Raw genomic sequence first — 20,324 nt, 5'->3', positions numbered from 1 at the left:
AAGGGGCGGCAGTGGAGTGCTGGAGTAGGGGTGAGGGGAGTGGGCGGAGGTGTCAGGATGGGGGTTGGAGAGGGAGTAATTTGAACAAAGGATAAATAAAGAGAAATGAAAAATGAAAAGAGAAAAAAGGGGAAAAAGAAAGGATAGACATATAAAAGAATGGCCAATGTAAAACATATTTGCAAAACAAGACAATGAATGAGATGACTTACTGAGGGATGTGTGGAGGAGGAGGAGGAGGGAGAGAGGAGAGAGGGAGGCACACGGTAGGTTGGGTAAGGAGAGGGCGCACGTAAAGATACCAGCAGCACATGACTCTTAATATGTTAAGAGCTGTTATGGGCTGTTATCAGCAGTTGTGGATACTGCTGGGGGGATGTGATGGGAGGCAGGAGGAGGAACAGGAGGAGGAGGAGGCAGTCTGGTTTCGCAGAGGGAGAGGCTCTCTCATCTATCAAGGAAGGCTCAGAGGAACTGGAGGAGAACTAAGAGAACTAAGAGATCTAAAGTAAATCAACAGAGTAGAGCAGACTCTGCAGGGTAATCACGCTAGTCATGCATGAGGAGAAAATCAAAGGCTCACTAAACAGTAATTTCTACTGAAGTCACAGATCATTTAAGAACAAGTAAAGCAGTGTGTTACAGCATGCATTTGGTTATAATGGGATTCTAACAGTGGATATAATTCATTTGTGACAATTAGGTACAATACTGTATTGTGATTTGTAGAGGAGCATTCACCCCGAGCAAGACTTGATTTAAACATTGAACATGTTATTCAAGTGTTGTGGTCAATTCAACACAGGCCAAATCCAATCAACGCAAGAGGTGAATGGACATCAATTTCCTGAACTGACCAGGTCTAGCCTTTATCTAGTGCATGGTAACATGCTCACACTCAAGATGAGTGCTATTCAGAAATGGGTGTAGCCCAAGGACTGAAGGAAAACTATATCATAGTTTAAAATAGGACACCATAATTCCCATAGTACCACTGAAAAGCAGCAAGGGAATGGGTTTTGGGAATTGTAGGAGCCAGTTACCCAAACAAAGATCAGTCCAAATCTGACAGTAAATCAACTTCTCTAGAGATCACCACTGTAAAAACACTTCAACCTAGGTCAAGGACTATCTGTGATCCATGCATGGGAAAATGGCCTGTTAGCTTATCGAGCACAAAAAAACACAAGGTAGCAGGGAGAGGTAAGAGGTCAGCTAGACAGAGCTAAACTTTACCATCAGCCTGATCCCGGAAAACAGCGTTATCATCGGCAAAACTTCTCGTGCCTGAAATGTTACCATAGTCAAATATCGGGCCCTCCAGTAAAGTCACAATATCCATCCGATTGACTTTGGTCAGCACTGCAGTTAAGGCATCCGCTGTGGACAAGGAGAAAAAACAAACAAATCAAATTGAGCTAGCTGGACCAAAGATGACAAAATGTTTGTATAATGAGCACAGTTGCTCATACCAATCTTGTTAGTGCTGAGAACAATAAATATCAAAAATGTTGGAGTATCACAGATTTTTTTCAAACAAGATTGCAGTAAAAGAAGCCTTTTGTTCTTGGATGGAGTGATCTAGACCATAAGACTGTTCTCTGCACTTGAGCATCTTGTCCTGAGTGGTGCTTGAGGATTTTTCAAGCGTAAAAAGGAACGATGGGCTTCCTCCTCCCTCATACTCAGCCAGAAGCAAGCAGCAGCACTCTGAATCTTAATAAAGCTGCATCAGGAATCTAGCTGCTTTGCCCTATCATGAGTTGAATTTAAGTATCCTCAATGTCAGTCAGTCTGAAAAGATGAGGGGTGAGAGGGGGGGAGAAGCACACAGAGAAAGAGGCAAGATAGACAGGAAGACAGATAGATGGGGGAGGTACTCTGACCCAGATAGACTTCAAACAGCACAGTAAAAAGGACTTCATTTTATGGAACTAGAAATGGAGGCTCAACTTCTCATGGTGATGAGCCTTTGAGCCTTAAAGCAAGAGGAGGGAGACTGAAACTAGTGAAAGACAGAGAGAATGAGAGAGATGAAGAGGGAGGGGGGAAGAGGGAGGGAGACAGACAAGAAAGATGATGGGGAAAAAAAGCAGAAACATTTTCAGAAATAGAGATAGCCTTACTAGTGGCGTTTTTCCCTTCCCGGCTGACCCATTTCTTTAGCAGCATGAAGCTCTGTGCTGTCAGAGAGTTGGGGTTCTCTAGTCTGATGTGGTTGATCTCATCCACAGTGAAGTTCATCTCCCGAGCCAGCTCTGTGATGGACACAAATAGCACCTCACATTATAGCATCCAAGCATTTATATCAATGTCTGACAATTCATCTGTATTGCAAACACGCAGATTGCAGGAAAAAGAACATTCTGTCATGTTGAGCTTGTGTCTTCAGATGAATTTCACTTGACCTGTAAAATCTGTGAAATCCTGTAATTAATAAGGCAGACTTTAATTTCAGTAATTTAAAAAGGGCAATGACTTCATCACCTCCTTCAAACTTCTAAGCTTTTCTGAAAACAGGAGAAGGTTTTAATCTTGACTGTTTTCTCATTAAATGTTTTTTGGTCTTATCTTATGTTTCCCTGTTAAGGGCTAAATGACAACAGCACTGCTGCAAAGCTGTGCAACGCATTCTTTTAGCCTGTAGATGGCACTGGATGAAAGCAGTAACAAGGGCTGGGGCAATGATGTGAAAAATGTTACAGTAAAATGGAAAGGGCCACAGAGAGAGAGAGAGAGAGAGAGAGAGAGAGAGAGAGAGAGAGAGAGAGGGAGAGAGAGAGAGAGAGAGAGAGAGAGCGAAAGAGAGAGAGAGAGAGATAGTAATGCAGCATTTTTTCTCACCTGTCCAGCTGAGTCCCAGGTGATCGGCAACAATGGCCATGCGCAAGTCTGTTCGCTCACAGGGACTTTGGGGACCTGGGGAGGCAGAGGACAATGATTCATCAACACAGTTCACATTCTTCTCCCCCTACACACTGATGTAATAGAAAAATAAATATGTATATCATTTTCCTTTTCTGGCCACTTGTGTTTGTCGATATAACAATTTCACAACATGCTTGTGTTGAAAATACAATCAAATATCTTCAAAATACATTGTATTCAAATATGCAGTGTATAGACCTATAGATTTGTGTTTATAGAATTCTGTTTTGATCAGCAAACAATACTTTACTGTTTTAATATAGCTGACCAAGGTTAATTTATTTCCCCAGGATGGCAAGAAAAGGATCAATAGCACTAGACACATTATGACCAACTAAAGTATGTTAATAGGGTAAGTGGTGCTCTGTGAATGTTTGTGGGTCTGTATCCTCTAGGCAGGCAGTAACTGTCATAAGAACCACACAAAACAAAGCATAACATGACTCTCAACAACAGACTCATGTAGTTCTACAAGTCTAGGGTGGAAAGTTCTACTTTAGACTACTATGTAAACATGCGGACAGCCTTTTGTGTGTTCTTGGCTAACACTTATTAGTTCAAGTGACACAACTGATAACATGGAATATAGCCTACTGTAAGAACAGACTGCTACAATAACTCTGTTTATCAGTAGCCACCCCGCACAGACAGACAGACAGACAGACTGGGGAGTCGTCAGACAAGGGACTGGCTGTGCCAGTGGACCAGTCACTACTACTGGCATGCTCATACTACCACAGGGGGATTGAAAAGGGTTGAGAGAGGGGAACAGAAGAAAGAGAATCTGGCAACAAGGACAGTACAGTACACAGTACATCAATGATAAAAATGAAATTTAAATGACAGCTACTGTTCTGAAGAGAATAGTATGTAAACACGCCACAGGCATTCCAGTCAATCCATCCATTAAACGATCACAACGATGTCATGCAACTAAAAGTGAAATATAGAAATATATAGATGTATTTTAAACATAGTGTGAAAGTTTTACAAACTAGGCTTGATCTCCGCGACGGGGGGCGCTCGAGACCCCGTGAGTCCCTGACTGCCCTCCTTCCCACCAGTCCGCCTACTCCTCCTGCTCCTCTCACTGCCGGAGGCCCTGTCCGTCGCCGCCGCCTTTGCCCTTACGGACGCGGCCCCGGCCTCAGCCCTCGAACCTCTACCAGACCTGGATGAGCGGGAGGGCTGGGAGGGCTGGGAAGGCTGGGAAGGCTGGGAGGCGTCCGACAGAGAGGTGCTCCGGGAGGTGCTGTCTTCCTCCGACTGTTCTGTCTGCGTCTTTTTCTCCTCGTCTGACAGCCGGTCCACCAACTTTAGCGTCTCCCCGCTAATGCCTTTAAAGTACTCGATGGTGCGCTTACAAACCTCGCTAGGGTTCTCCTGTTTGTTCTGTCTACATACTGTCTCACCTGTGACACTGCTGACCTGATGCCTGTCTTTCAGCGGCAGCCTTGAGGGCAACTTTATGGCGACTCTCTCTGTGTCCAATGCCCTTGTTGGCTGGGAGGTGACCTGAACTGAAATGAGGGAGCTAGTTGTGGCAGCAGGGCTGCTCTTTTTAACATCCTTGATTGGTATTCTAGACCTGGGCTCTACTTTGGCTATGGCTGGTTCTGCTTTTTTCCTGACCTCAGCTGTCACTGCTTGTTTGGGCTTCTGTTTGCCTATGGCTGTTCCCTGCGTGTGAAATGACCACCCTGATGCTTTCACTGGAAGCCTGGACTTTGGCTGCTTCACTTCACTTTCTTTAACTGTTTCACTCTTCCGCTCTTCTATTTGATTGCTACTGCGCTCTTCCACTCTCTCCTCTGAATCCCTACAGCACAGTGCTTCTATCCTACTGGCTTTCTGAAGTGTGGGCTCAGAGGAGGACTGCAAATTAAACACCACACTACCACACTGAATGTAGTTGGCCTGAACACTGGAGGACTCCAGGTTATTGTTGTTGTTGCAGTTTTCAGCAGGGTAATCTCTCCTCTCTGATAACTTGGGCTCAGTGTATCTGCTAGACTGGCTCTCTACACACTGACCCTCTATGCTGATGTACTCTGGCACTATCTGACCCTCTGACATCTCAGCTTTACCATCTGTGAGATCCCCTGAGTCTTTTTTCACAGTTATGGAGGCAGCTATGCCCATCTTAATAGGAGTGCGTAATTTGGGATCGACCTTAGAGGCTGTGATCGTGCATGAGGAGGCAGTCTCAGCTATGGCTTCACAGGTGGGGGCATCAGTACCGGTATAGCCAGTGCCATTGCCAGTCTGTGCAGGGCTGCATTTTGTTGCTGTTGCTGCTGGTGTTGTTGGTGTAGTGCTGCTGTCTGTGGTAATGTCTATAACCTTCCCATCTACTGTGGCCCTCTCCCCTGTTTGTGACTGAGAGGAAACTACCCCCAGGATCTTGCCCCCTCTCCCCTTTTCCCCTGTTTTTGGGTCAGAGGAATGCTCACCAATCTGGAAAAACTGAAGCCTCTCTTCAACAAAGTCCCGCTTGCTCATGTCAATAGCACCACTGCGCGTCATCTCAAACATCTTCCCCTCATGGAAGGGGAAGGGGTTAGGCTCGCTAGTCGGTGTGCTCTCATCAGTCGGGGTTCGAGCAGGGGTTGTGTCAGGTGTTGTGGCTTGTGACTTGTCCTCCACTGATAAACCAAAGGGCTTGGGGTCTTCGTCTTTTGTTTTGGAATCAAAAACCCCCTCACTGTCACTCCCTTTGGTTGACCAGGGGTCAAAGTCCAGGCCTTTTGTGGCAACAGTTTTAAAGGTTGAATTCAGCTCCTCTTCAAGTTGGTAGCCAAAGTAGTTTTCTGCAAAACTCTGTCTATCTGGGTGTCTTCCCTCAAGAGTATAATCTTCTTCATCTCCACTGTTGTTCACTGCAGATGTGTTGGCTTTTGTCTTTCCATTATCCCCCCCATCCTCACATTTTTCTTCCTCTATCACCTCGAGCTTGGACTGACTGAAGGAGCGGTCGGTTGTTTTTCCATCATTGGACAGACTAGATGTTTTAGGGTCCTCGCTCAATCCGTCATCCTCATCCTGAAGGTCGTATCCATCTAAAGAGTCTATCTCAGTTGCGTCGGTGTCATGGGAGAACTCAGCAGTGGTTGCTATGGAACAGTCTGTGATTGACTGGTCATTGCCATTTTGTTCAAAGTCTGTTTCCTCCCCCTTTATGACACCATTGATCCCAGACTCCTGTTGATTTCCATTTTTCTCAGATCTTTTGTTTTTCATGTGTTTCTCTCCCTCCTCTTTCATCTTGAAAGTGTACTTTTTGACAGGGATGGGATGGAAGACAGACTCATCATCACTGGAGTCGCTATCATCAGCTCCGGGGGGAATAGGGGATGGAGGCTGGACCCTGATGATTGGCTCAGCTAGGAGATGTCTATCATGCTCCTCCTGGAGATTCACCTCCATCATCTCCGTCTCTGCCTCAGAAGAAGCACACGACCCCCTCTTCTCAGGGTCAGACTGCTCTGCCTCTAAAGGAGGAGGAGGAGGAAACTCAATATAAGCTATTCTTTTCTCTTTCGACTTTTGTTTCCCTGAATCCTGTTTCTTATTATGATTCTCGGAGGAAGCTGGCTTAGTTTTTTCCTTTGGTGGCTCCTTGTAGATGAAGGTCTTCCCGTCTTCTTCCTCAGACTCCTCTGGGATGGGGCTTGGCATGCTAGGCATGAAGCCTATCACAGACTCTGGTGTTCTTGAGGTCAGGCTCACTTCCTCTGAGCTGGGGGTCTCAGGGGTAACAGGACTCTTCCCAGAGCTGTCCATGAAGGTCACTTGCTCTAGTGTGTCATCTTCTGGACTACCTTGAGGAGATGGAGGCTGCTTTTGTTTGACAGTGTAAAATGCACCCCTAGTCTCATGCACCGTCCTACTCTCATGGCTCACTATCTTTTTGTATGTTCCCAGCTGCCCCGTGGCGGTTTCTTTCTCATACTGCTTTCCTACTTGGATGCTAACATAAACTGGCAAGGGTTTAATATCTTTGAAACCTTCTGTGACAACTACAGGGGTTACTTTATCCAAATACTCTACTTGGTCACTATCAACACCGTTGCACACTACATTTGACTGGCTGCCATCTAAAGAATCGGTGGATCTTCCTACTGATGACCCCCTAGTAGACTTGTTGGCTTCAGAGCTACTGTGTAACCGATTTCTAGCTAAAGTAGGTATATGAGACCCTGCCCTATCACACGGTTCAACAGAGGTATCTAATTTTAATGAGGTGGATTGGCGATTCTCTGAGAAATTAGATGGCATTCTAACAGGAATTTGTGATTCCGAGTTTTTTTTTAGACTGCCATTACTATTTGGGCTTTCTCGGACAACATATTCTGTGTAGATTATTTTCTTGGTGGTTTCCTGTCTTTGTGAGTCGCTGTTATTGCCATCTTTCATTGTATCATGCAATAAGGAATGAGATAGTTTGGGTGATTGGGGTTTATAGTTCCCATTTCCTTGGCTCTCCCATGTTTTGAACAACTTTTTCTCTTCCTGTTCTTTTCCACTGGGGTCATGTTTGGGCGAAGAGAACTTATTAGACTCACTATCTAGGCCTCTCCTCTGGTTTCCCGGACTGTCTGGTGTTTTTGGGATATTTGAACCAGCAAAAACCTGATACACAGGTAGCTTACTTTCCTGGAGTTTCCTGACAGGAGGATTTGAATTTTGGCCCCACTGAGGAGTCTTATCTTGCTTTTGAGCCTCTTGTTCAAACTTTAGCCTCACTGCGCTGACTTTGGAGGATGACATTTGAAAAGGTTTAGGGCCTTCACCTGTGCTTCCCTGTGATGTTCCATCTCCCTGCTTTCTTTTGTCTGAATCGTTATACTGCAGCAGCACTCTTCTCTCCGGGCTGCTGGGTAAGCTGGCACATTTCCTATCACTGGAGCCGAACCTGTCTCTAAGCCTGTCTCTGCTCCATTCTTCCCCGCTACCCCCGTTCCTATAAGCTGGCCTCTCAGGACTGCTGTGTGTAGAACTGGGCCCTGATCGTGTTTCCCTGAAGTCTGACCTGCGAGATTTCTTCTCTGGAGATGAGAGCTCATCATTGAGTTTTTCTGTTTTATCACGAAAGAACTGAGATACCTCACTTAGTTTTTCCTCCGCCTCTTTTACAGTCCTGTCCACTCTGTCTTCATAGATAAGCTGCTCTCTATTCTTACTTTGTGTGTCATCTGACACGCGCATCCAAACAGAGTGCTTTGGGCTACCAGGCTCAGAAGAATACTGCAAAAGTGTCAGTTTGTCAAAGTTATCATCAACATTGGCCATTCTCCCAGATTTGTCAAACACATTTCTAGACGACCTGAAGACATACTCTGTCCTTGGCCCACTCGATCTACCCTCACTGTGACTGCTTCTGTCAGGTGAGTGAAAGCGAGACCTATCTTTCAGGTATTCCTCTGTGTCAGAATGAGACTGGTCAAGCTTCTCAGAGAGTAGCATTTTCTCTGCAAAATTGTAAGATTCTCCCCTAAGCTCTGATGACTCATCCTCATTGTACTCTACAGACTGCTGGCTAAGTAGCCTCAAGGTTTTGTATGAGTCATCTGCCATGAGCTGGGCTGAACTAGGGCGACTGTCCTCCTCCTGTGACATGGGTGTGTTCACTCTGGAGGACTCAAGGTACCCCGGAAGTGATTCCTCAGGCTCCTCCTCTTCCTGTCTGTTTCCTGGGTAGTAGTACATTTCCTTCTCTGGGTGGTTTTTAGTCTCTCTGATGATGACCTCTGTTGGTTCTGTTTTATTGCCCTTTTCAATGTGAACCTCAATTATTCTTTCAACCTTGGGTTTGGAATTGATATCCTCAAGGACTCTCTGTGATGTTTCCTCACTGCCAGACTTGTGTTCAAATAGCCCAGCAAGCTCTCTAGAAGGGTCCCTGCCTGACTGGAAAGCTTTCATGATATCATGTACAGACATAGTTTCCTCACACCTCTCAGATGCTGCCTCTTTGCCAGTGGGTTTGTGGTACACCATCCTGGTGGTGGTGGTGATATGAGTCTCCTCCTTCACCCTCATCCCTTTTCCCATTGGATCCTCCTCAGGGCTGACTTTCATTGGATAGCATTTATTCTGCTCTGAAGTCGACGTGGTGTGATTCAGATGTCCTTTAGGTTCAGAATCAATATATCTGACGGCACGTGCATCCTCCATTGCAGGTTGTTTATTGTCCTCTGGGGACTCGTAGCTCCTGATGACGTGGACAACCTCAGTCCTAGTCTCAGTGATCACTGGAGGAATTGGGATATCCTGAAAAAGGGCCTTGGGGCCCATGCCTTCTGCGCTTTGAGGGGCAGAGGGTGTCCGTTCACTCCTAGTCTCAAAGCCACTGTCTGAGAGGGGGCTCTTATCCTGTTCATGTGAGATGTCATCAGGGGATTCCAAAACAGTGTCTGCTCCAAAAAGCGCATCTGCTAGTTTACTGATCTCCTTGTCTGATCCTGAGGAGCGCATGTTTGTTGGAGGCATTTTGAGCTTGTGCTCCTGAACTGCTATGGTGGGTTTCAGGACACGTTTCTGCTTCTCCTCTCCTTCCCTCTTGCCCTCATCTGCTTTATGCTTTGAGTCATGCATTTTGGAGAAAGAGTTGCTACCAACATCATTAGCTAGGTAGTCAACCACTTTGGATAGATTGAAATCTCTATCTGGTATTGTCTTTGATTTGATTTGAGGAACCACAGTCTCATATCTTGGTGGATAGCTCCAGTTGCTTGGTGGTTGTTCAACTGGTACTTTTGAGTATTGTATGTCATCCAAGGAACTCTTTGCCACAGAAGCCCTACCATCCTTGACAGCATCTTTGGTCAGGATCTCACTTACTTTGACCAAATCTTGTTTCACTTTCTCCACAATCCTATATGGCTCCTCATCCTCTATTTTAGCCTCTTTGGGAGAATTAGACTGGAATCCTTTATTGGCTGTGGAATTTGGATCCGTCTGCAAGATGGCTGACATTCGTATCAAGTCCTCTTTCATTTCGGCTACGTCCTTCAGAATCTCTTGGCTGGATGACAGTGGTGATGTGGTGGTTGATTTGAGGGCAGCAGGGGACATGAAAAGAGGGGATTTGACAGGCGAAAGAGTTCTGGCAAAGGAAGACTGCAACTGAGCATTCACCTCAGCAGGCACTGTCTTCCTAGGGGACAAAAGAGCAGCAGCTGACTTGGACACCTCAGGTAGCTTTTTAAACTGGGGATCTGGCAGCACATTTATAACGGAGTACACCGGAACAGTCATTGTGCTGGATGTCACAGCAGTGGTGGAGTTAGTAGGGGACCTTAGAGAGGCATAAAGGGAATTAGAGGCTGATGATCTAATGGACTGATATGAGGAAGACGCAGAGGAGGATAAGGACTTCAAGGTGCCATAGCCTGCAGAACAAGAGTTAAATGTTTTTTCAACCTCATCAAAGGCTGCATTGACGCTCGTTGTTGCTGCATTGGTGGTTGCTTGTATTCTCTCTTGCAGACTGCTGGTGAGAAGAGAAGTTGGGGATGAGGAGCGGTACTGAGTAGGGGACACAGTTCCATTGATTAGAGCTGCTGCACTAGGAGAGGTGTTAGATTTAAGTGGTGAGGTCAGAGAGGAGAACAGGCTCCTTGAAGGGCCTGAGGCATCTGCAGAGGACCTGACAGAAGAGAGACCAGGGACTGTTTTTATGGGAGAGGAGGAAGATGCTGTGCCACTAGAGCCTCCTATAACAGACTTGTATGGCAGGGATGAGCTGTACATGTTCAGGGAAGACTTGGGAGAGGTTGGTGGGGTCATAGCTATGGATGATCTCTCAAGAAGAGCACTTCCTCCTCCAGAGGCAGTGATAGGGGAGGTCCTGGCAGACAATGCTGCCAGTCCTTTCACAGATACAGTGTCTGGGACACTTTTCCCTGGTGAGGCCAGGAGAGTGGGGGTGACCTGGACTGGGTATTGGGCTTGCTGGACTACAGTTTTTATAGGAGAAGAGATGGTCCTGTAAGATCGGATGGGAGAGGCCATGTCGCTAGCTGACTTGACAGAGGAGGCTGGGGATCCGGGGATGTTGGTCTTGATGGGGGAGGCAGAGGTGATGGACCAGACAGACTTCAGTGGAGAGGCAGAGGGCGTGTTGGATGACGAACTGGAGAGGGAGCCAAACCCAGACTTGGCTTGGACAGGGACGGCGACAGGAACAGCCGACCACGCCTGATAAGATCTCGTTGAAAAGACAGGTTTGTAAGGGTAGCCAGAAGGCTGTGTTCTCGGCGAGCTTCGATCAGTTGTTTCTTCAACAATAAGTTAAACCAAAAGCAACAAGGAATCAAACGTAAAATTGAACAGAAAAATAATTTGAAATAAAACATAAAAACCAGAAAGAGAAATTTGAGTGAGTCAGAAACAGCATTAATCAAAGTAGCAAGAGATACATTATTTTTGTACTCATAAATTGTGAGATACTATCTAAACAAGGATGACATGACAAGTGATGGTCTAAAATCTGTGACTGATGACAAAATAGAACATCCAGTAATAAACAACGGAGCATGTGCATGTGCAACAAAAATGCTTGACATAAGGTAGAGGTGGAGAAAAAATGACATGATAACCAAAAAACTACACAAATATTCCTTTGACTTTTGATGTGCTTAATCTGTTTGCCTCTTTGCTATAGTGCCTTTTACTGTACATGTTTGATTGACAGTTTTTTTATCCTTTCATTTGGTTCATTTTCAATGCCAGAAATGACCCCACAAGTGTAGATCACTAATAAAGAAAAGCATCACTTGTTTGGTCATGAATTAAAAAAAATATGAGGTTGCACTTTACAAAAAAGGGACTATCAGCTAACCATGCCTGTCTGGTATGACCTGCAATTTAAGACATAATTAAAATGTCTGCTCTTGTAGTTTAATATGAGTGAACCGTTTTTAAATCATATCAACTCAGTGTTAACAACATACATTTTTCACAAAACCTTAGTCAAATGGACAAGGCTGGAAGAAAAAAGTCACTGACAGTCCCTTAAAATTTTTGAAGAAGATTAGAACTTCTGTGTTCTGATAATGCACAAGGTACAGTGGCAATATTGAATACAACAAACATTCATTTTCAACAGTCATTTTGGTTGCATGGAAATGTACTCCAATGGCAAAAAGTGTAGAATTGCACAAAATTGCCTGCTATAACATCACTCACATACAAGTGAGGGCAAGTTAATGTAAAGTGCAACCCATTAGCACAATAATATATACACAGCTGCACACAATCACAAAGCCAATAAGAGTGAAATGGCCACTAAAAGAATGAGAACAACCCAAAAGAATACTTTTATTCAACATGAATTAAAACATTTTTTTCCAAATGATAAATGAACAAATGGATGTTGCAATGCCAGTGTTTCCACAAATGTAAAATAACAAAATAGTTGAAACAGAGAAGAGATTTTTTTTTTCACAAAATGGGGTGGGTGGGCAAAGCATATCACGCAGTAAACCATGCAAATGTGTCAACTGATGAATGATTGTGGATCATAATGTGTCAGGTGACATGGATGAATGATTGATGATCATGTTTTATCAGGTGGATCTATGTTTCTACACTATGGATATATGGAAAATATCATGTATATTGTATAAAGGGACCATCTGACACTAAACTTGATTAGAATTAAGTCAATATTTAATATCAATTGAAGATTTCATGGAAGTAAAAATGGGAAACTCACTCGCTGCTGGGTCGGTCAGATAGCTGTAGCGCTTACGCAAAGCTAAGGAGGCAAAGGTATGACGTCGGTCTGGCTTTTCAGTCTGCAACAAACGAAAAAGAACAAAAGATGTTTTAACATAAAAAATGTAAAAATGTGATAAAATGTGGTTCTAATGTATCAGATTTCTGTCTATATACTTCTTGTGTTAATTTGTTAATGCAGACACTGCTGTGCCTGGGGGTTGTGCTGGTTGCAGTGCATCAGTGCATGCTGTTAGTACTGGCACGGGGAGGCACTGCAGGTGTACTGTAGTGTCACCTCTGGAGACTAAGGGACAATGCTTCCCTCTGATTGGAGGGAGTGAGTGTCACATTTGTAGGATGGTGCATTTCTCAGTTTGATTATATTGAAATATCTCCAAGCAATACTTTGTCAATATGGCCTACTCCAGGAAGTGGAAGGCACAGACAAGATCACACTTCAAGTTAGGTATGTTGAAAATTTGTCATCTTAACATGAAGATGCTTTCCTCAGATCATCATCAAATTTGGTGACATGGCGCATCATTAGTGAAATAGAAAGAATAATAATAGTAGTAGTTCTATCAGTTACAACATTATAACTGCGGTATATAAATGCAGAAGGAACGTAACATACACGGTTACCTCCTTTTGTTATTCAACTACACATAATGGAGGAACTCAAAGATGAAAACAACATCCTTTTCTCCCCTCTGACTAAACACTCCTAGAAGAGTTTTTAGCAGGCAGCTGAGAGACCATTGGTATTGTCTGTTACAGACATGCTAAGGACAAGGGTGAAAAAGTCCTAAATGTAATAAAATAATGACTAAGTGAATAAATGATCAAGGTTTCATTTTCAGCTAACAAAACTACTGTACCGTAGTACTGTGTGAAACTTCCTATGAGTTTATAAATATTATGGAGACATGGTGATTTCCTACTGAACATGGAAAGGAAGATAGAGATGGAAAAACAAGCCGAGGTGTGGCACACAAATTGGCTCCACTGGACTTGGGATGAGGACAATAATAAATAAATCTTCGCTGAGTAAAAAAATCGCCGCTTCCGCTCATGCATTATATGATGAGGTCACTTTTCAGCAATGACTTAGCTGTGTAAAAAATGTGCAGGCAGAAGCCTCTACTCACAGTCAGTTACTGGACAGAGAAAAAGTATTCACGACACACATATATTTACTACAGCCTCTGCAGTAAAGCCAACAGAAAGCACGACAGAGAAGAAGCAGTTCCATGTGATGATGAAGAATCTGTTTACCTCATCATCAGGATCAGACTCCAAATCCTGTGGTTTCCCAAGATGCATTGCAGGAGAGGAGAGAGATGACACAATGGAGAGCAGGGACGTTATAGTGGGCGGGGAGATGGAAATAAAATTCAGGGAATGAAAATGGAGCAGCAAAAACAACAAAAGGCTTCGGAATAAAGCTATGGGATTAATAAATCGGTTCCAAAAAAAAAAAGAAAGAAGAAAAGCCCAGCAAAATAACAAAAGCAACAGCAACATAATTACATAGTTTCTTGTGATCAATCAACACCACATCAAAGAAACAAACGAGAAGTGTACTTTTTACATGATTCTCATATACCCACAGTGAGCCAGGCAATACAACAATGCACGGTATGCATGTGTGGCTGGATGTGTACGTTGTGGGGTCTTATGACTGGCACAGGCTTAAACACTGATAAAAGACACAAACAGCAGGCAGGCATTTCTAAACCAAATGAAGTTCGACGCCTCCTCTTGGTGTCAGGACAATATTGTTTTCTGTCTTTCAATTTCATTTACATGAAGATGATATGATATGGCCTAAAAGGACGAATCATTCAAATATGGTGAGCCTACCTTCTTGTGGGTTGGCAGTGTGATATTCAAATTGCATATGGCAGTCTGTGGAACACCTTTGTTGGATTTCGGTTCTTTCAGGAAGGAGAGACGGCCACATGGCTCTTGGCCCATGTCTCTGATCTGTAGAAACCAAAAAGATTTCACGACATGAATCAATAATTTTGACCCCAACAAATAATCTCAAGAACTACCTGTACCTCGCTATCTTGCTTAAAACCAATATGAGAAAAACGCCTGTGCAGGACAAGGAGGAAAGTTGGACTTTACTTGCGCTACAATCCATTTAAATTTCCTCATCAACAAGCCTCAATGAACCAAATTTTCTGGAAAAATGGGGGAAAAAAATCCCAAAGCAAAAATGGAAACAAGAAAAAAAAAGGGTTTTCTACCATGTACCAGGTGTAATTATTTAAACACCATCCATCCACCTCAACTTGTTGTAGTAGAAAAACAGCAAACATAGGAATCTCCCCTGTTTCCAAAATAGGAGCTTGTCAGGTCGAATATATTTAATTTGTTTGAGTCAGCGTGGGTGTAAAAAAGGCTACAAGAAAAACAAATGGAGTGCCACACATATACACTGAGGTAATTTTCACATGGAAGCTATGATCCGCATGAATCATACCAGCCTGTTTTGTTTAGCTTGGTTCTACAGTAGGCCACTCTAATTTTCTTGCTCTTGGGATAATGCATCAGATATTACAAGGTCACTGCTGTTGATATGCATGTCAGCATGTTTAGAGGACAATCATTTCTGACAATTTAATCAGTGATACATATTCACCAACAGGCCCAAAGTACGTTACATACACAGTAAAGGCTAGCAGAGGTTGGGCTAAAGTTTACCTTTACGTTGAAAGGAAGTCGGTTTTCCTTGAAGGAGTAGAAGTTGAAAACCAACTGCTGCCCACTCTTGGTCAGAGGGGACAGGTTGCCATAGCAATCCACATGGATGGGCTTGCCTTCTAGAACCTATGGAAGTACATCGACCAAGAATTCAATGCCACAATCAACTTTCTTTATTGATATGCAAGTCTGTCTTATTGCGGTAGAGTGTTTGAACGTCCACATTTCCTGCACAGCCCCACCTCAATATCTTTGCTACGGGCCACCTCCTCGAAGTTCTCCTGCTGCTCCAGGGTCTTGTCCACCTTGTCGTCCGTCATGCAGAAGCAGCGCAGCCGAGACTCCACAGCGTCGTTCATCTTGGCAAACACCACAAACTTGGCCAGGTACGGCACGCAGATCAGCTCCCGGTATAACTGAGACGCCAGACTCACCGTCTCAGGAATCTGGTGACAGTCTGCGAGCCAGAACCTGTAGAGACGAGGAGAGGAGAGGAGAGGAGAGGAGAGGAGAGGACAGGAGAGGAGAGGAGAGGACAGGAGAGGAGAGGAGAAAAGAAGGAAAAAAGGGGAAGATCATGAGAAAATATTAATTTACTGTATACCATCTGGAAGCCAGCCAAGAAAACTATTTGCCTGATATGAGGATGATTTACGACTGCATAAGGTTAGAACTCTGTACACTAAAACCATTCTTGTACCATACATTTCATAAAGCTACCCACACTGTGCTCAATTATAAACAGTGTTTCTAATTGCTCCGACAAAGTTGCTGCATATTTTCTACATTAGATGCTAACGCTTTAGCTTAGCAACCCAGTCGGTTAGTGAGCGTTTTAAGCAATAAATCAAACCAGCTGGGCTTCTTCTAGGAGGGCAGCACAGAGGCACATGACAGCTCTGTAATAATCTCATTTCAGAGCACCAAGGAGCGCTCTGTTAATATCAGGCTGCACACCCGCCACATGATTCCAATCCAGTTAGGACAAGAATCCGTGACTTTGCTTACAGTAACCAAAAATTACTCACAAAAGCTCTCTGGCTGCTGTAAATTCGAGACGTCATGGAGTAGCTTGGTTACTGAGCATGCCTCAAGAATGTGTTGCAATGACTTTGTATCACTAGGGTTAATATGTGAGTGAAGTCATGTGAGGGTTAATTTAAAGCAGGGCATTCAAAACACAACTCTTTGTATTCATTGTGCCCTACTGTGGTCTGCTGTGAGTGTGTGTGTTTGTGTATACGTGTGTGTGTGTGTGTCTCACCTGGCCGACACATTTGTGGTGAAGGAGACACAGTCAGTTACAAAGGACAGAGGTGTGGTCCCTGTGATGTCCTCCCACTGGGCAGGGGATGTCCCTCCTGTATGAAACAGAGAGCAAAAGATGAGACCGCTCCCTCCCCAGGCGAGCCAGTGTTTTAGCTTTCATGAACCCTATCCTTTCATCAGCTCACTTCTTCATCTTCTCCATCGACCAGTGGCTCCTGATATCAAAGTAGGTCTGACGTGCCCAAGGCTATTCAATTTATAGCGACTCTGAGCTACTCACTCTGTTTGATGAATAATAAATGGATGAATAAATGTCTGCTTTCACAAATATCAACATTCATTCGTCTTCTACGGGCAGCTCTCAGAAGAACTTTTATTCGATACATCAAATCCAACACAACTTTAAGTACTGCAGGTGCAATATGGTTGGAGGTAATCCTACAGTTTTTTTCATGCTCTAGTTGTCTACTCGCCTGTGATGCTGCAGAGCAGGCGCAGGCAGGGCGCAGAGTCGCCTCTGTGGCCACTGGGGTGGCCCTCTGCTGACCTGGGCGGGACTGGGATCGTCATGGTGATTGGCTTGTGGAACTTCCTCCTCCTGGGCTCCACAGTGACGATGGGGCTGAAGGTGGCTCTGTTGCCAAGGACTGCGCTCACCATGTCATCTGGCACAGGCTGAGCCTGGAAAGAAATACAGGAGGACAGAGAAAAGAAGAGCAGATGAAGGGTGAATGATCATTCTTTCATCAAATCTGAAGGAATGGTCTAGTCAAACCTTCCCTGGGTGGAGCAGCATGTTATCTCTATCAAAATTATGAGACCGGGCATGTCCTGCCATCTAGAATAAAATATTTAGCTTTATGAAAATGGGCCAGGTCTCAATAAATAATAGAAAAGTGGACTGGATTGGTAAAAAAAAAAAACTGCTGAGTCAAGGAACAGGAGATTTAATATGAAGAGAGTCCTGCTGTACCTGCAGGCCAACACGGATCTTCTTGGTGAGTGCCCCCTGTGGGAATGAAGCCTGGACCATGGGCACAGTGGTGCTGGACAGCAGGCCGCCGTCGGGACCCATGTGATTGGACTCCTGCTTGATCCGTGACACCACTGCGAAGTACTGAGGGAAATCCCTGGTGACGATGCGGCAGATGCGCTTCTTCTCCAGCTCAGCAGGGCTGTCCATCTCTGAGACACATGAAAGTGGGGTTAGAGATTAGCGGGCAACAATAAATGATGCTTTCATAAACACATCTTGATAGTCAGTGTCCCTTCACTTCAAAAAGCTAGCTGGATTTCACAACTGATTACAGATTATGGCTTTATAAATCAATTTAAATGTACTACTGCGGAATGACTTTTTGTTCAGTTTCATTTCAAGACAAGGACAACAAATAAGCTAATAACCTCAACTGAAAAAACCTTTGGAATGAAAATCAGGTTTTCTAGGTCATTAGTTGACATATTGCCCTGGGTTATGTAGTATAGGTTTTCTCAGCTCCCAACTTTTCTCTGCTCACTCTCTTTCCTTTATCACTGTTAAATGTCGGGCTGTGCTGAATGTGCCTTCCCTTACCTTCATCCATCCCACTGAGCAGCTCAATGAGGTCCTCTGGTCTGGCGTCAGACTGGTGCTCCTTCCATGTGTCGCCATTGTCGCTCCTCAGCACAATCAGCTCCCTCTCTTTCCCCCGCATGGAACCAAAATGAGGGATCTCCACAATCACTGGGCTGAAAGAGAATACAGAACACAATAAAACACAGTCTCTTTGGCTATGAAGTTATTAACTTGGTCACTCCCAAAATGATAATTATGTAAATACTGTTAGCTGCATTGGCGATGCATAACCATTCTTTTAATTATGATATTTAGTAAGAGTAAGAGAGTAACTCCACTGTAGACATTGCATAATTATAATACCAACTCTAATACCCTTGCATTTGTAACTCATCACCAAAGAAAAAGGAGAAGAGCCAAAGTCCTACCCAAGGAACTGAGCCCCGGCCGGCCCCACCTCCACCAGCCGGCTGACCAGCCCCTCTCCCTCCACCATGGGTGGGGGGTAGGCCAGCTTGTGCCTCTTGGCCAGGCGGCAGGTGATGCGCGTGGGCGCTGTGCACTTCCTGGGTGGGATGATGATGCGCATGCCATTGTGGCGGCTGCCTCTCATGGAGCCGCCGCGGGCGTCCACCATGAAGCTGACCAGGAACCTGCCCGAGGAGAAAGAGAGATGTTAGAGGAGAAAAAAAGGGATGGAGGGGAAAGACAGACAGAAGCCATACCATACCACGGACACAAGTGAGGAGGACGATTCCCATGCTGTGATCACCGTACACCCAAACAAAGAAAGTGAGAGAAAATAACAAAAATAGAGGAAAGAGAAAAAGTGAGAGAGAGAGAGAGAGAGAGAGATAGAGGAGAAAGAAGATGCTTTGAGTTTTGAAAGCTGGCAGTTCTCACCTTCACTTCTCATCTCAATTTAAGACATCTAATGTGTCTGAAACTAAACAGTGTGCTAATGAAGTTGCAGGAAGTTTAGTTTCAAGTTCTGAGGCCAAAGGTGAGTTTGCTGCCAAAGTTTCAGTCCCTCTAAAGCAGTGTTCAGTGATCAAATATTAAACACCTGCACAAATGTTTCACCCCAGCTAGGGACACCATTAATTCATGATGAGAGGTTATGTGATTAATATGTGATGTGTTCCATTCTTCAAATTAAAAGCAGGTTTGGACATCCCATTAATATCATGATTGGCACAAGTAGGAGGATGTAGTGCGGCGTAAATATAGAAAACTCTGTTTACACACATTTTTATTTATGAACAGTCCTTATGCCTAAAGTCTAATGCGGCTCTTAAAACTTATTTCGTTTTACTAAGCCACTACATCTCTGCTAATGACCTATTAGTAACTCAAACAATGGGTTATAAATTGTGATGCATTATTAAACCAACGAGTGTAATTACGGCAAACATGAGCACTGTTTCTTGCATAACGGTGCCATTTATAATCATATATTTACATAGTTCTAGATCTCAGTTACGTGTGCTGGCGTATGATAAATGGGTTTTATATGAAAAACCTACATGTCAGAAACCATATGTTTTTCTATAGGTGTTGTGAGTGTCAGTTACAGTATATTTGCCTTCACTCTGAATGTTCTGTGTTGTATTTAGCAGAGAACATGTTAGGCTTTGAGAAAGAAGGTTTATCTTAATGTGCGCTGTGAGAGAGAGAGAGATGGCACATCAATGAGAGAATCCCAAACACAGGTTGACTACACACTTCTAATAGCTAGGCAGTGCAAATGAGACACCAGACCACACGGATGATATGAGCACAGACTGGAGGAGGAGAGAGGAAAAAGAAGAGAGAATGGGAGAACGGGAGGGAGACAGGAGTGGAGGAGTGAGTGACATCACTGCGGCATCACGGGTGAAACCAGCGAACTCAGTCATCACCTGGAGTCATACTGAGGGAGCGGGGAGGACAAGCTGCAAAAATAAACACATGGAAACAATGCAGGAGGCAAAAACCCCCAAACCTAGTTTTAGTATCAAAGTTTCACAATTACTATGGGTTCTGCTGGGATCTGTAATAACTAATGAGGCCAAAAAGAAAGATTAAAAACTAATGAGGTGGGAAATCAAGAGAACCAGAAAACATAAGAGACACTGAGGAAAAAAGACAACAA

The 20,324-nt window shown here is 44.2% G+C and overlaps 2 protein-coding genes across 2 annotated transcripts in view; both read right to left on the bottom strand.

The window, feature by feature from the left end:
* Positions 1-20,324, bottom strand: part of ank3a (ankyrin 3a) — a 135,051-nt gene that overhangs the window by 9,375 nt on the left and 105,352 nt on the right. Inside the window, exons 26-39 of the mRNA XM_078288736.1 lie at positions 20,092-20,124; positions 18,619-18,843; positions 18,209-18,363; positions 17,609-17,820; positions 17,109-17,316; positions 16,631-16,727; positions 15,609-15,837; positions 15,367-15,492; positions 14,518-14,640; positions 13,930-13,956; positions 12,650-12,731; positions 2,845-2,919; positions 2,127-2,258; positions 1,300-1,380 (exon numbers count right to left, since the gene is read on the bottom strand). Coding sequence (XP_078144862.1) covers positions 1,300-1,380; positions 2,127-2,258; positions 2,845-2,919; positions 12,650-12,731; positions 13,930-13,956; positions 14,518-14,640; positions 15,367-15,492; positions 15,609-15,837; positions 16,631-16,727; positions 17,109-17,316; positions 17,609-17,820; positions 18,209-18,363; positions 18,619-18,843; positions 20,092-20,124 — 1,805 coding nt within the window. The remainder of the gene's footprint in view (positions 1-1,299; positions 1,381-2,126; positions 2,259-2,844; positions 2,920-12,649; positions 12,732-13,929; positions 13,957-14,517; positions 14,641-15,366; positions 15,493-15,608; positions 15,838-16,630; positions 16,728-17,108; positions 17,317-17,608; positions 17,821-18,208; positions 18,364-18,618; positions 18,844-20,091; positions 20,125-20,324) is intronic.
* LOC139920092 (ankyrin-3-like) lies at positions 3,916-9,525 on the bottom strand. Its single transcript, XM_078288897.1, has 4 exons — positions 7,722-9,525; positions 6,881-6,935; positions 5,323-6,814; positions 3,916-5,070 (listed from the first exon to the last, which is right to left on the bottom strand). The coding sequence occupies exons 1-4, from the start codon at positions 9,523-9,525 to the stop codon at positions 3,916-3,918; spliced, it is 4,506 nt and encodes a 1,501-aa protein (XP_078145023.1).

Source organism: Centroberyx gerrardi, chromosome 15 (assembly GCF_048128805.1).
Source record: "Centroberyx gerrardi isolate f3 chromosome 15, fCenGer3.hap1.cur.20231027, whole genome shotgun sequence".
Taxonomy (NCBI): domain Eukaryota; kingdom Metazoa; phylum Chordata; class Actinopteri; order Beryciformes; family Berycidae; genus Centroberyx; species Centroberyx gerrardi.
Note: the sequence above shows the minus strand (reverse complement) of the source record. Positions and strands in the feature narration are given on the sequence as shown.

Bases quoted from the DNA above. Each gene is read 5' to 3' on its own strand.
- LOC139920092 (XM_078288897.1), bottom strand. From the start codon at position 9,525: ATGCATGACTCAAAGCATAAAGCAGATGAGGGCAAGAGGGAAGGAGAG. The intron at 6,936-7,721 runs GTGAAGGCCCTA...TTGTCACAGAAG, and splicing joins AACATCACAGGGAAGCACAG to GTTTCAAAGATATTAAACCC. The intron at 5,071-5,322 runs GTAGTTTCCTCT...ACTCCTATTAAG, and splicing joins GAGGGGGCAAGATCCTGGGG to ATGGGCATAGCTGCCTCCAT.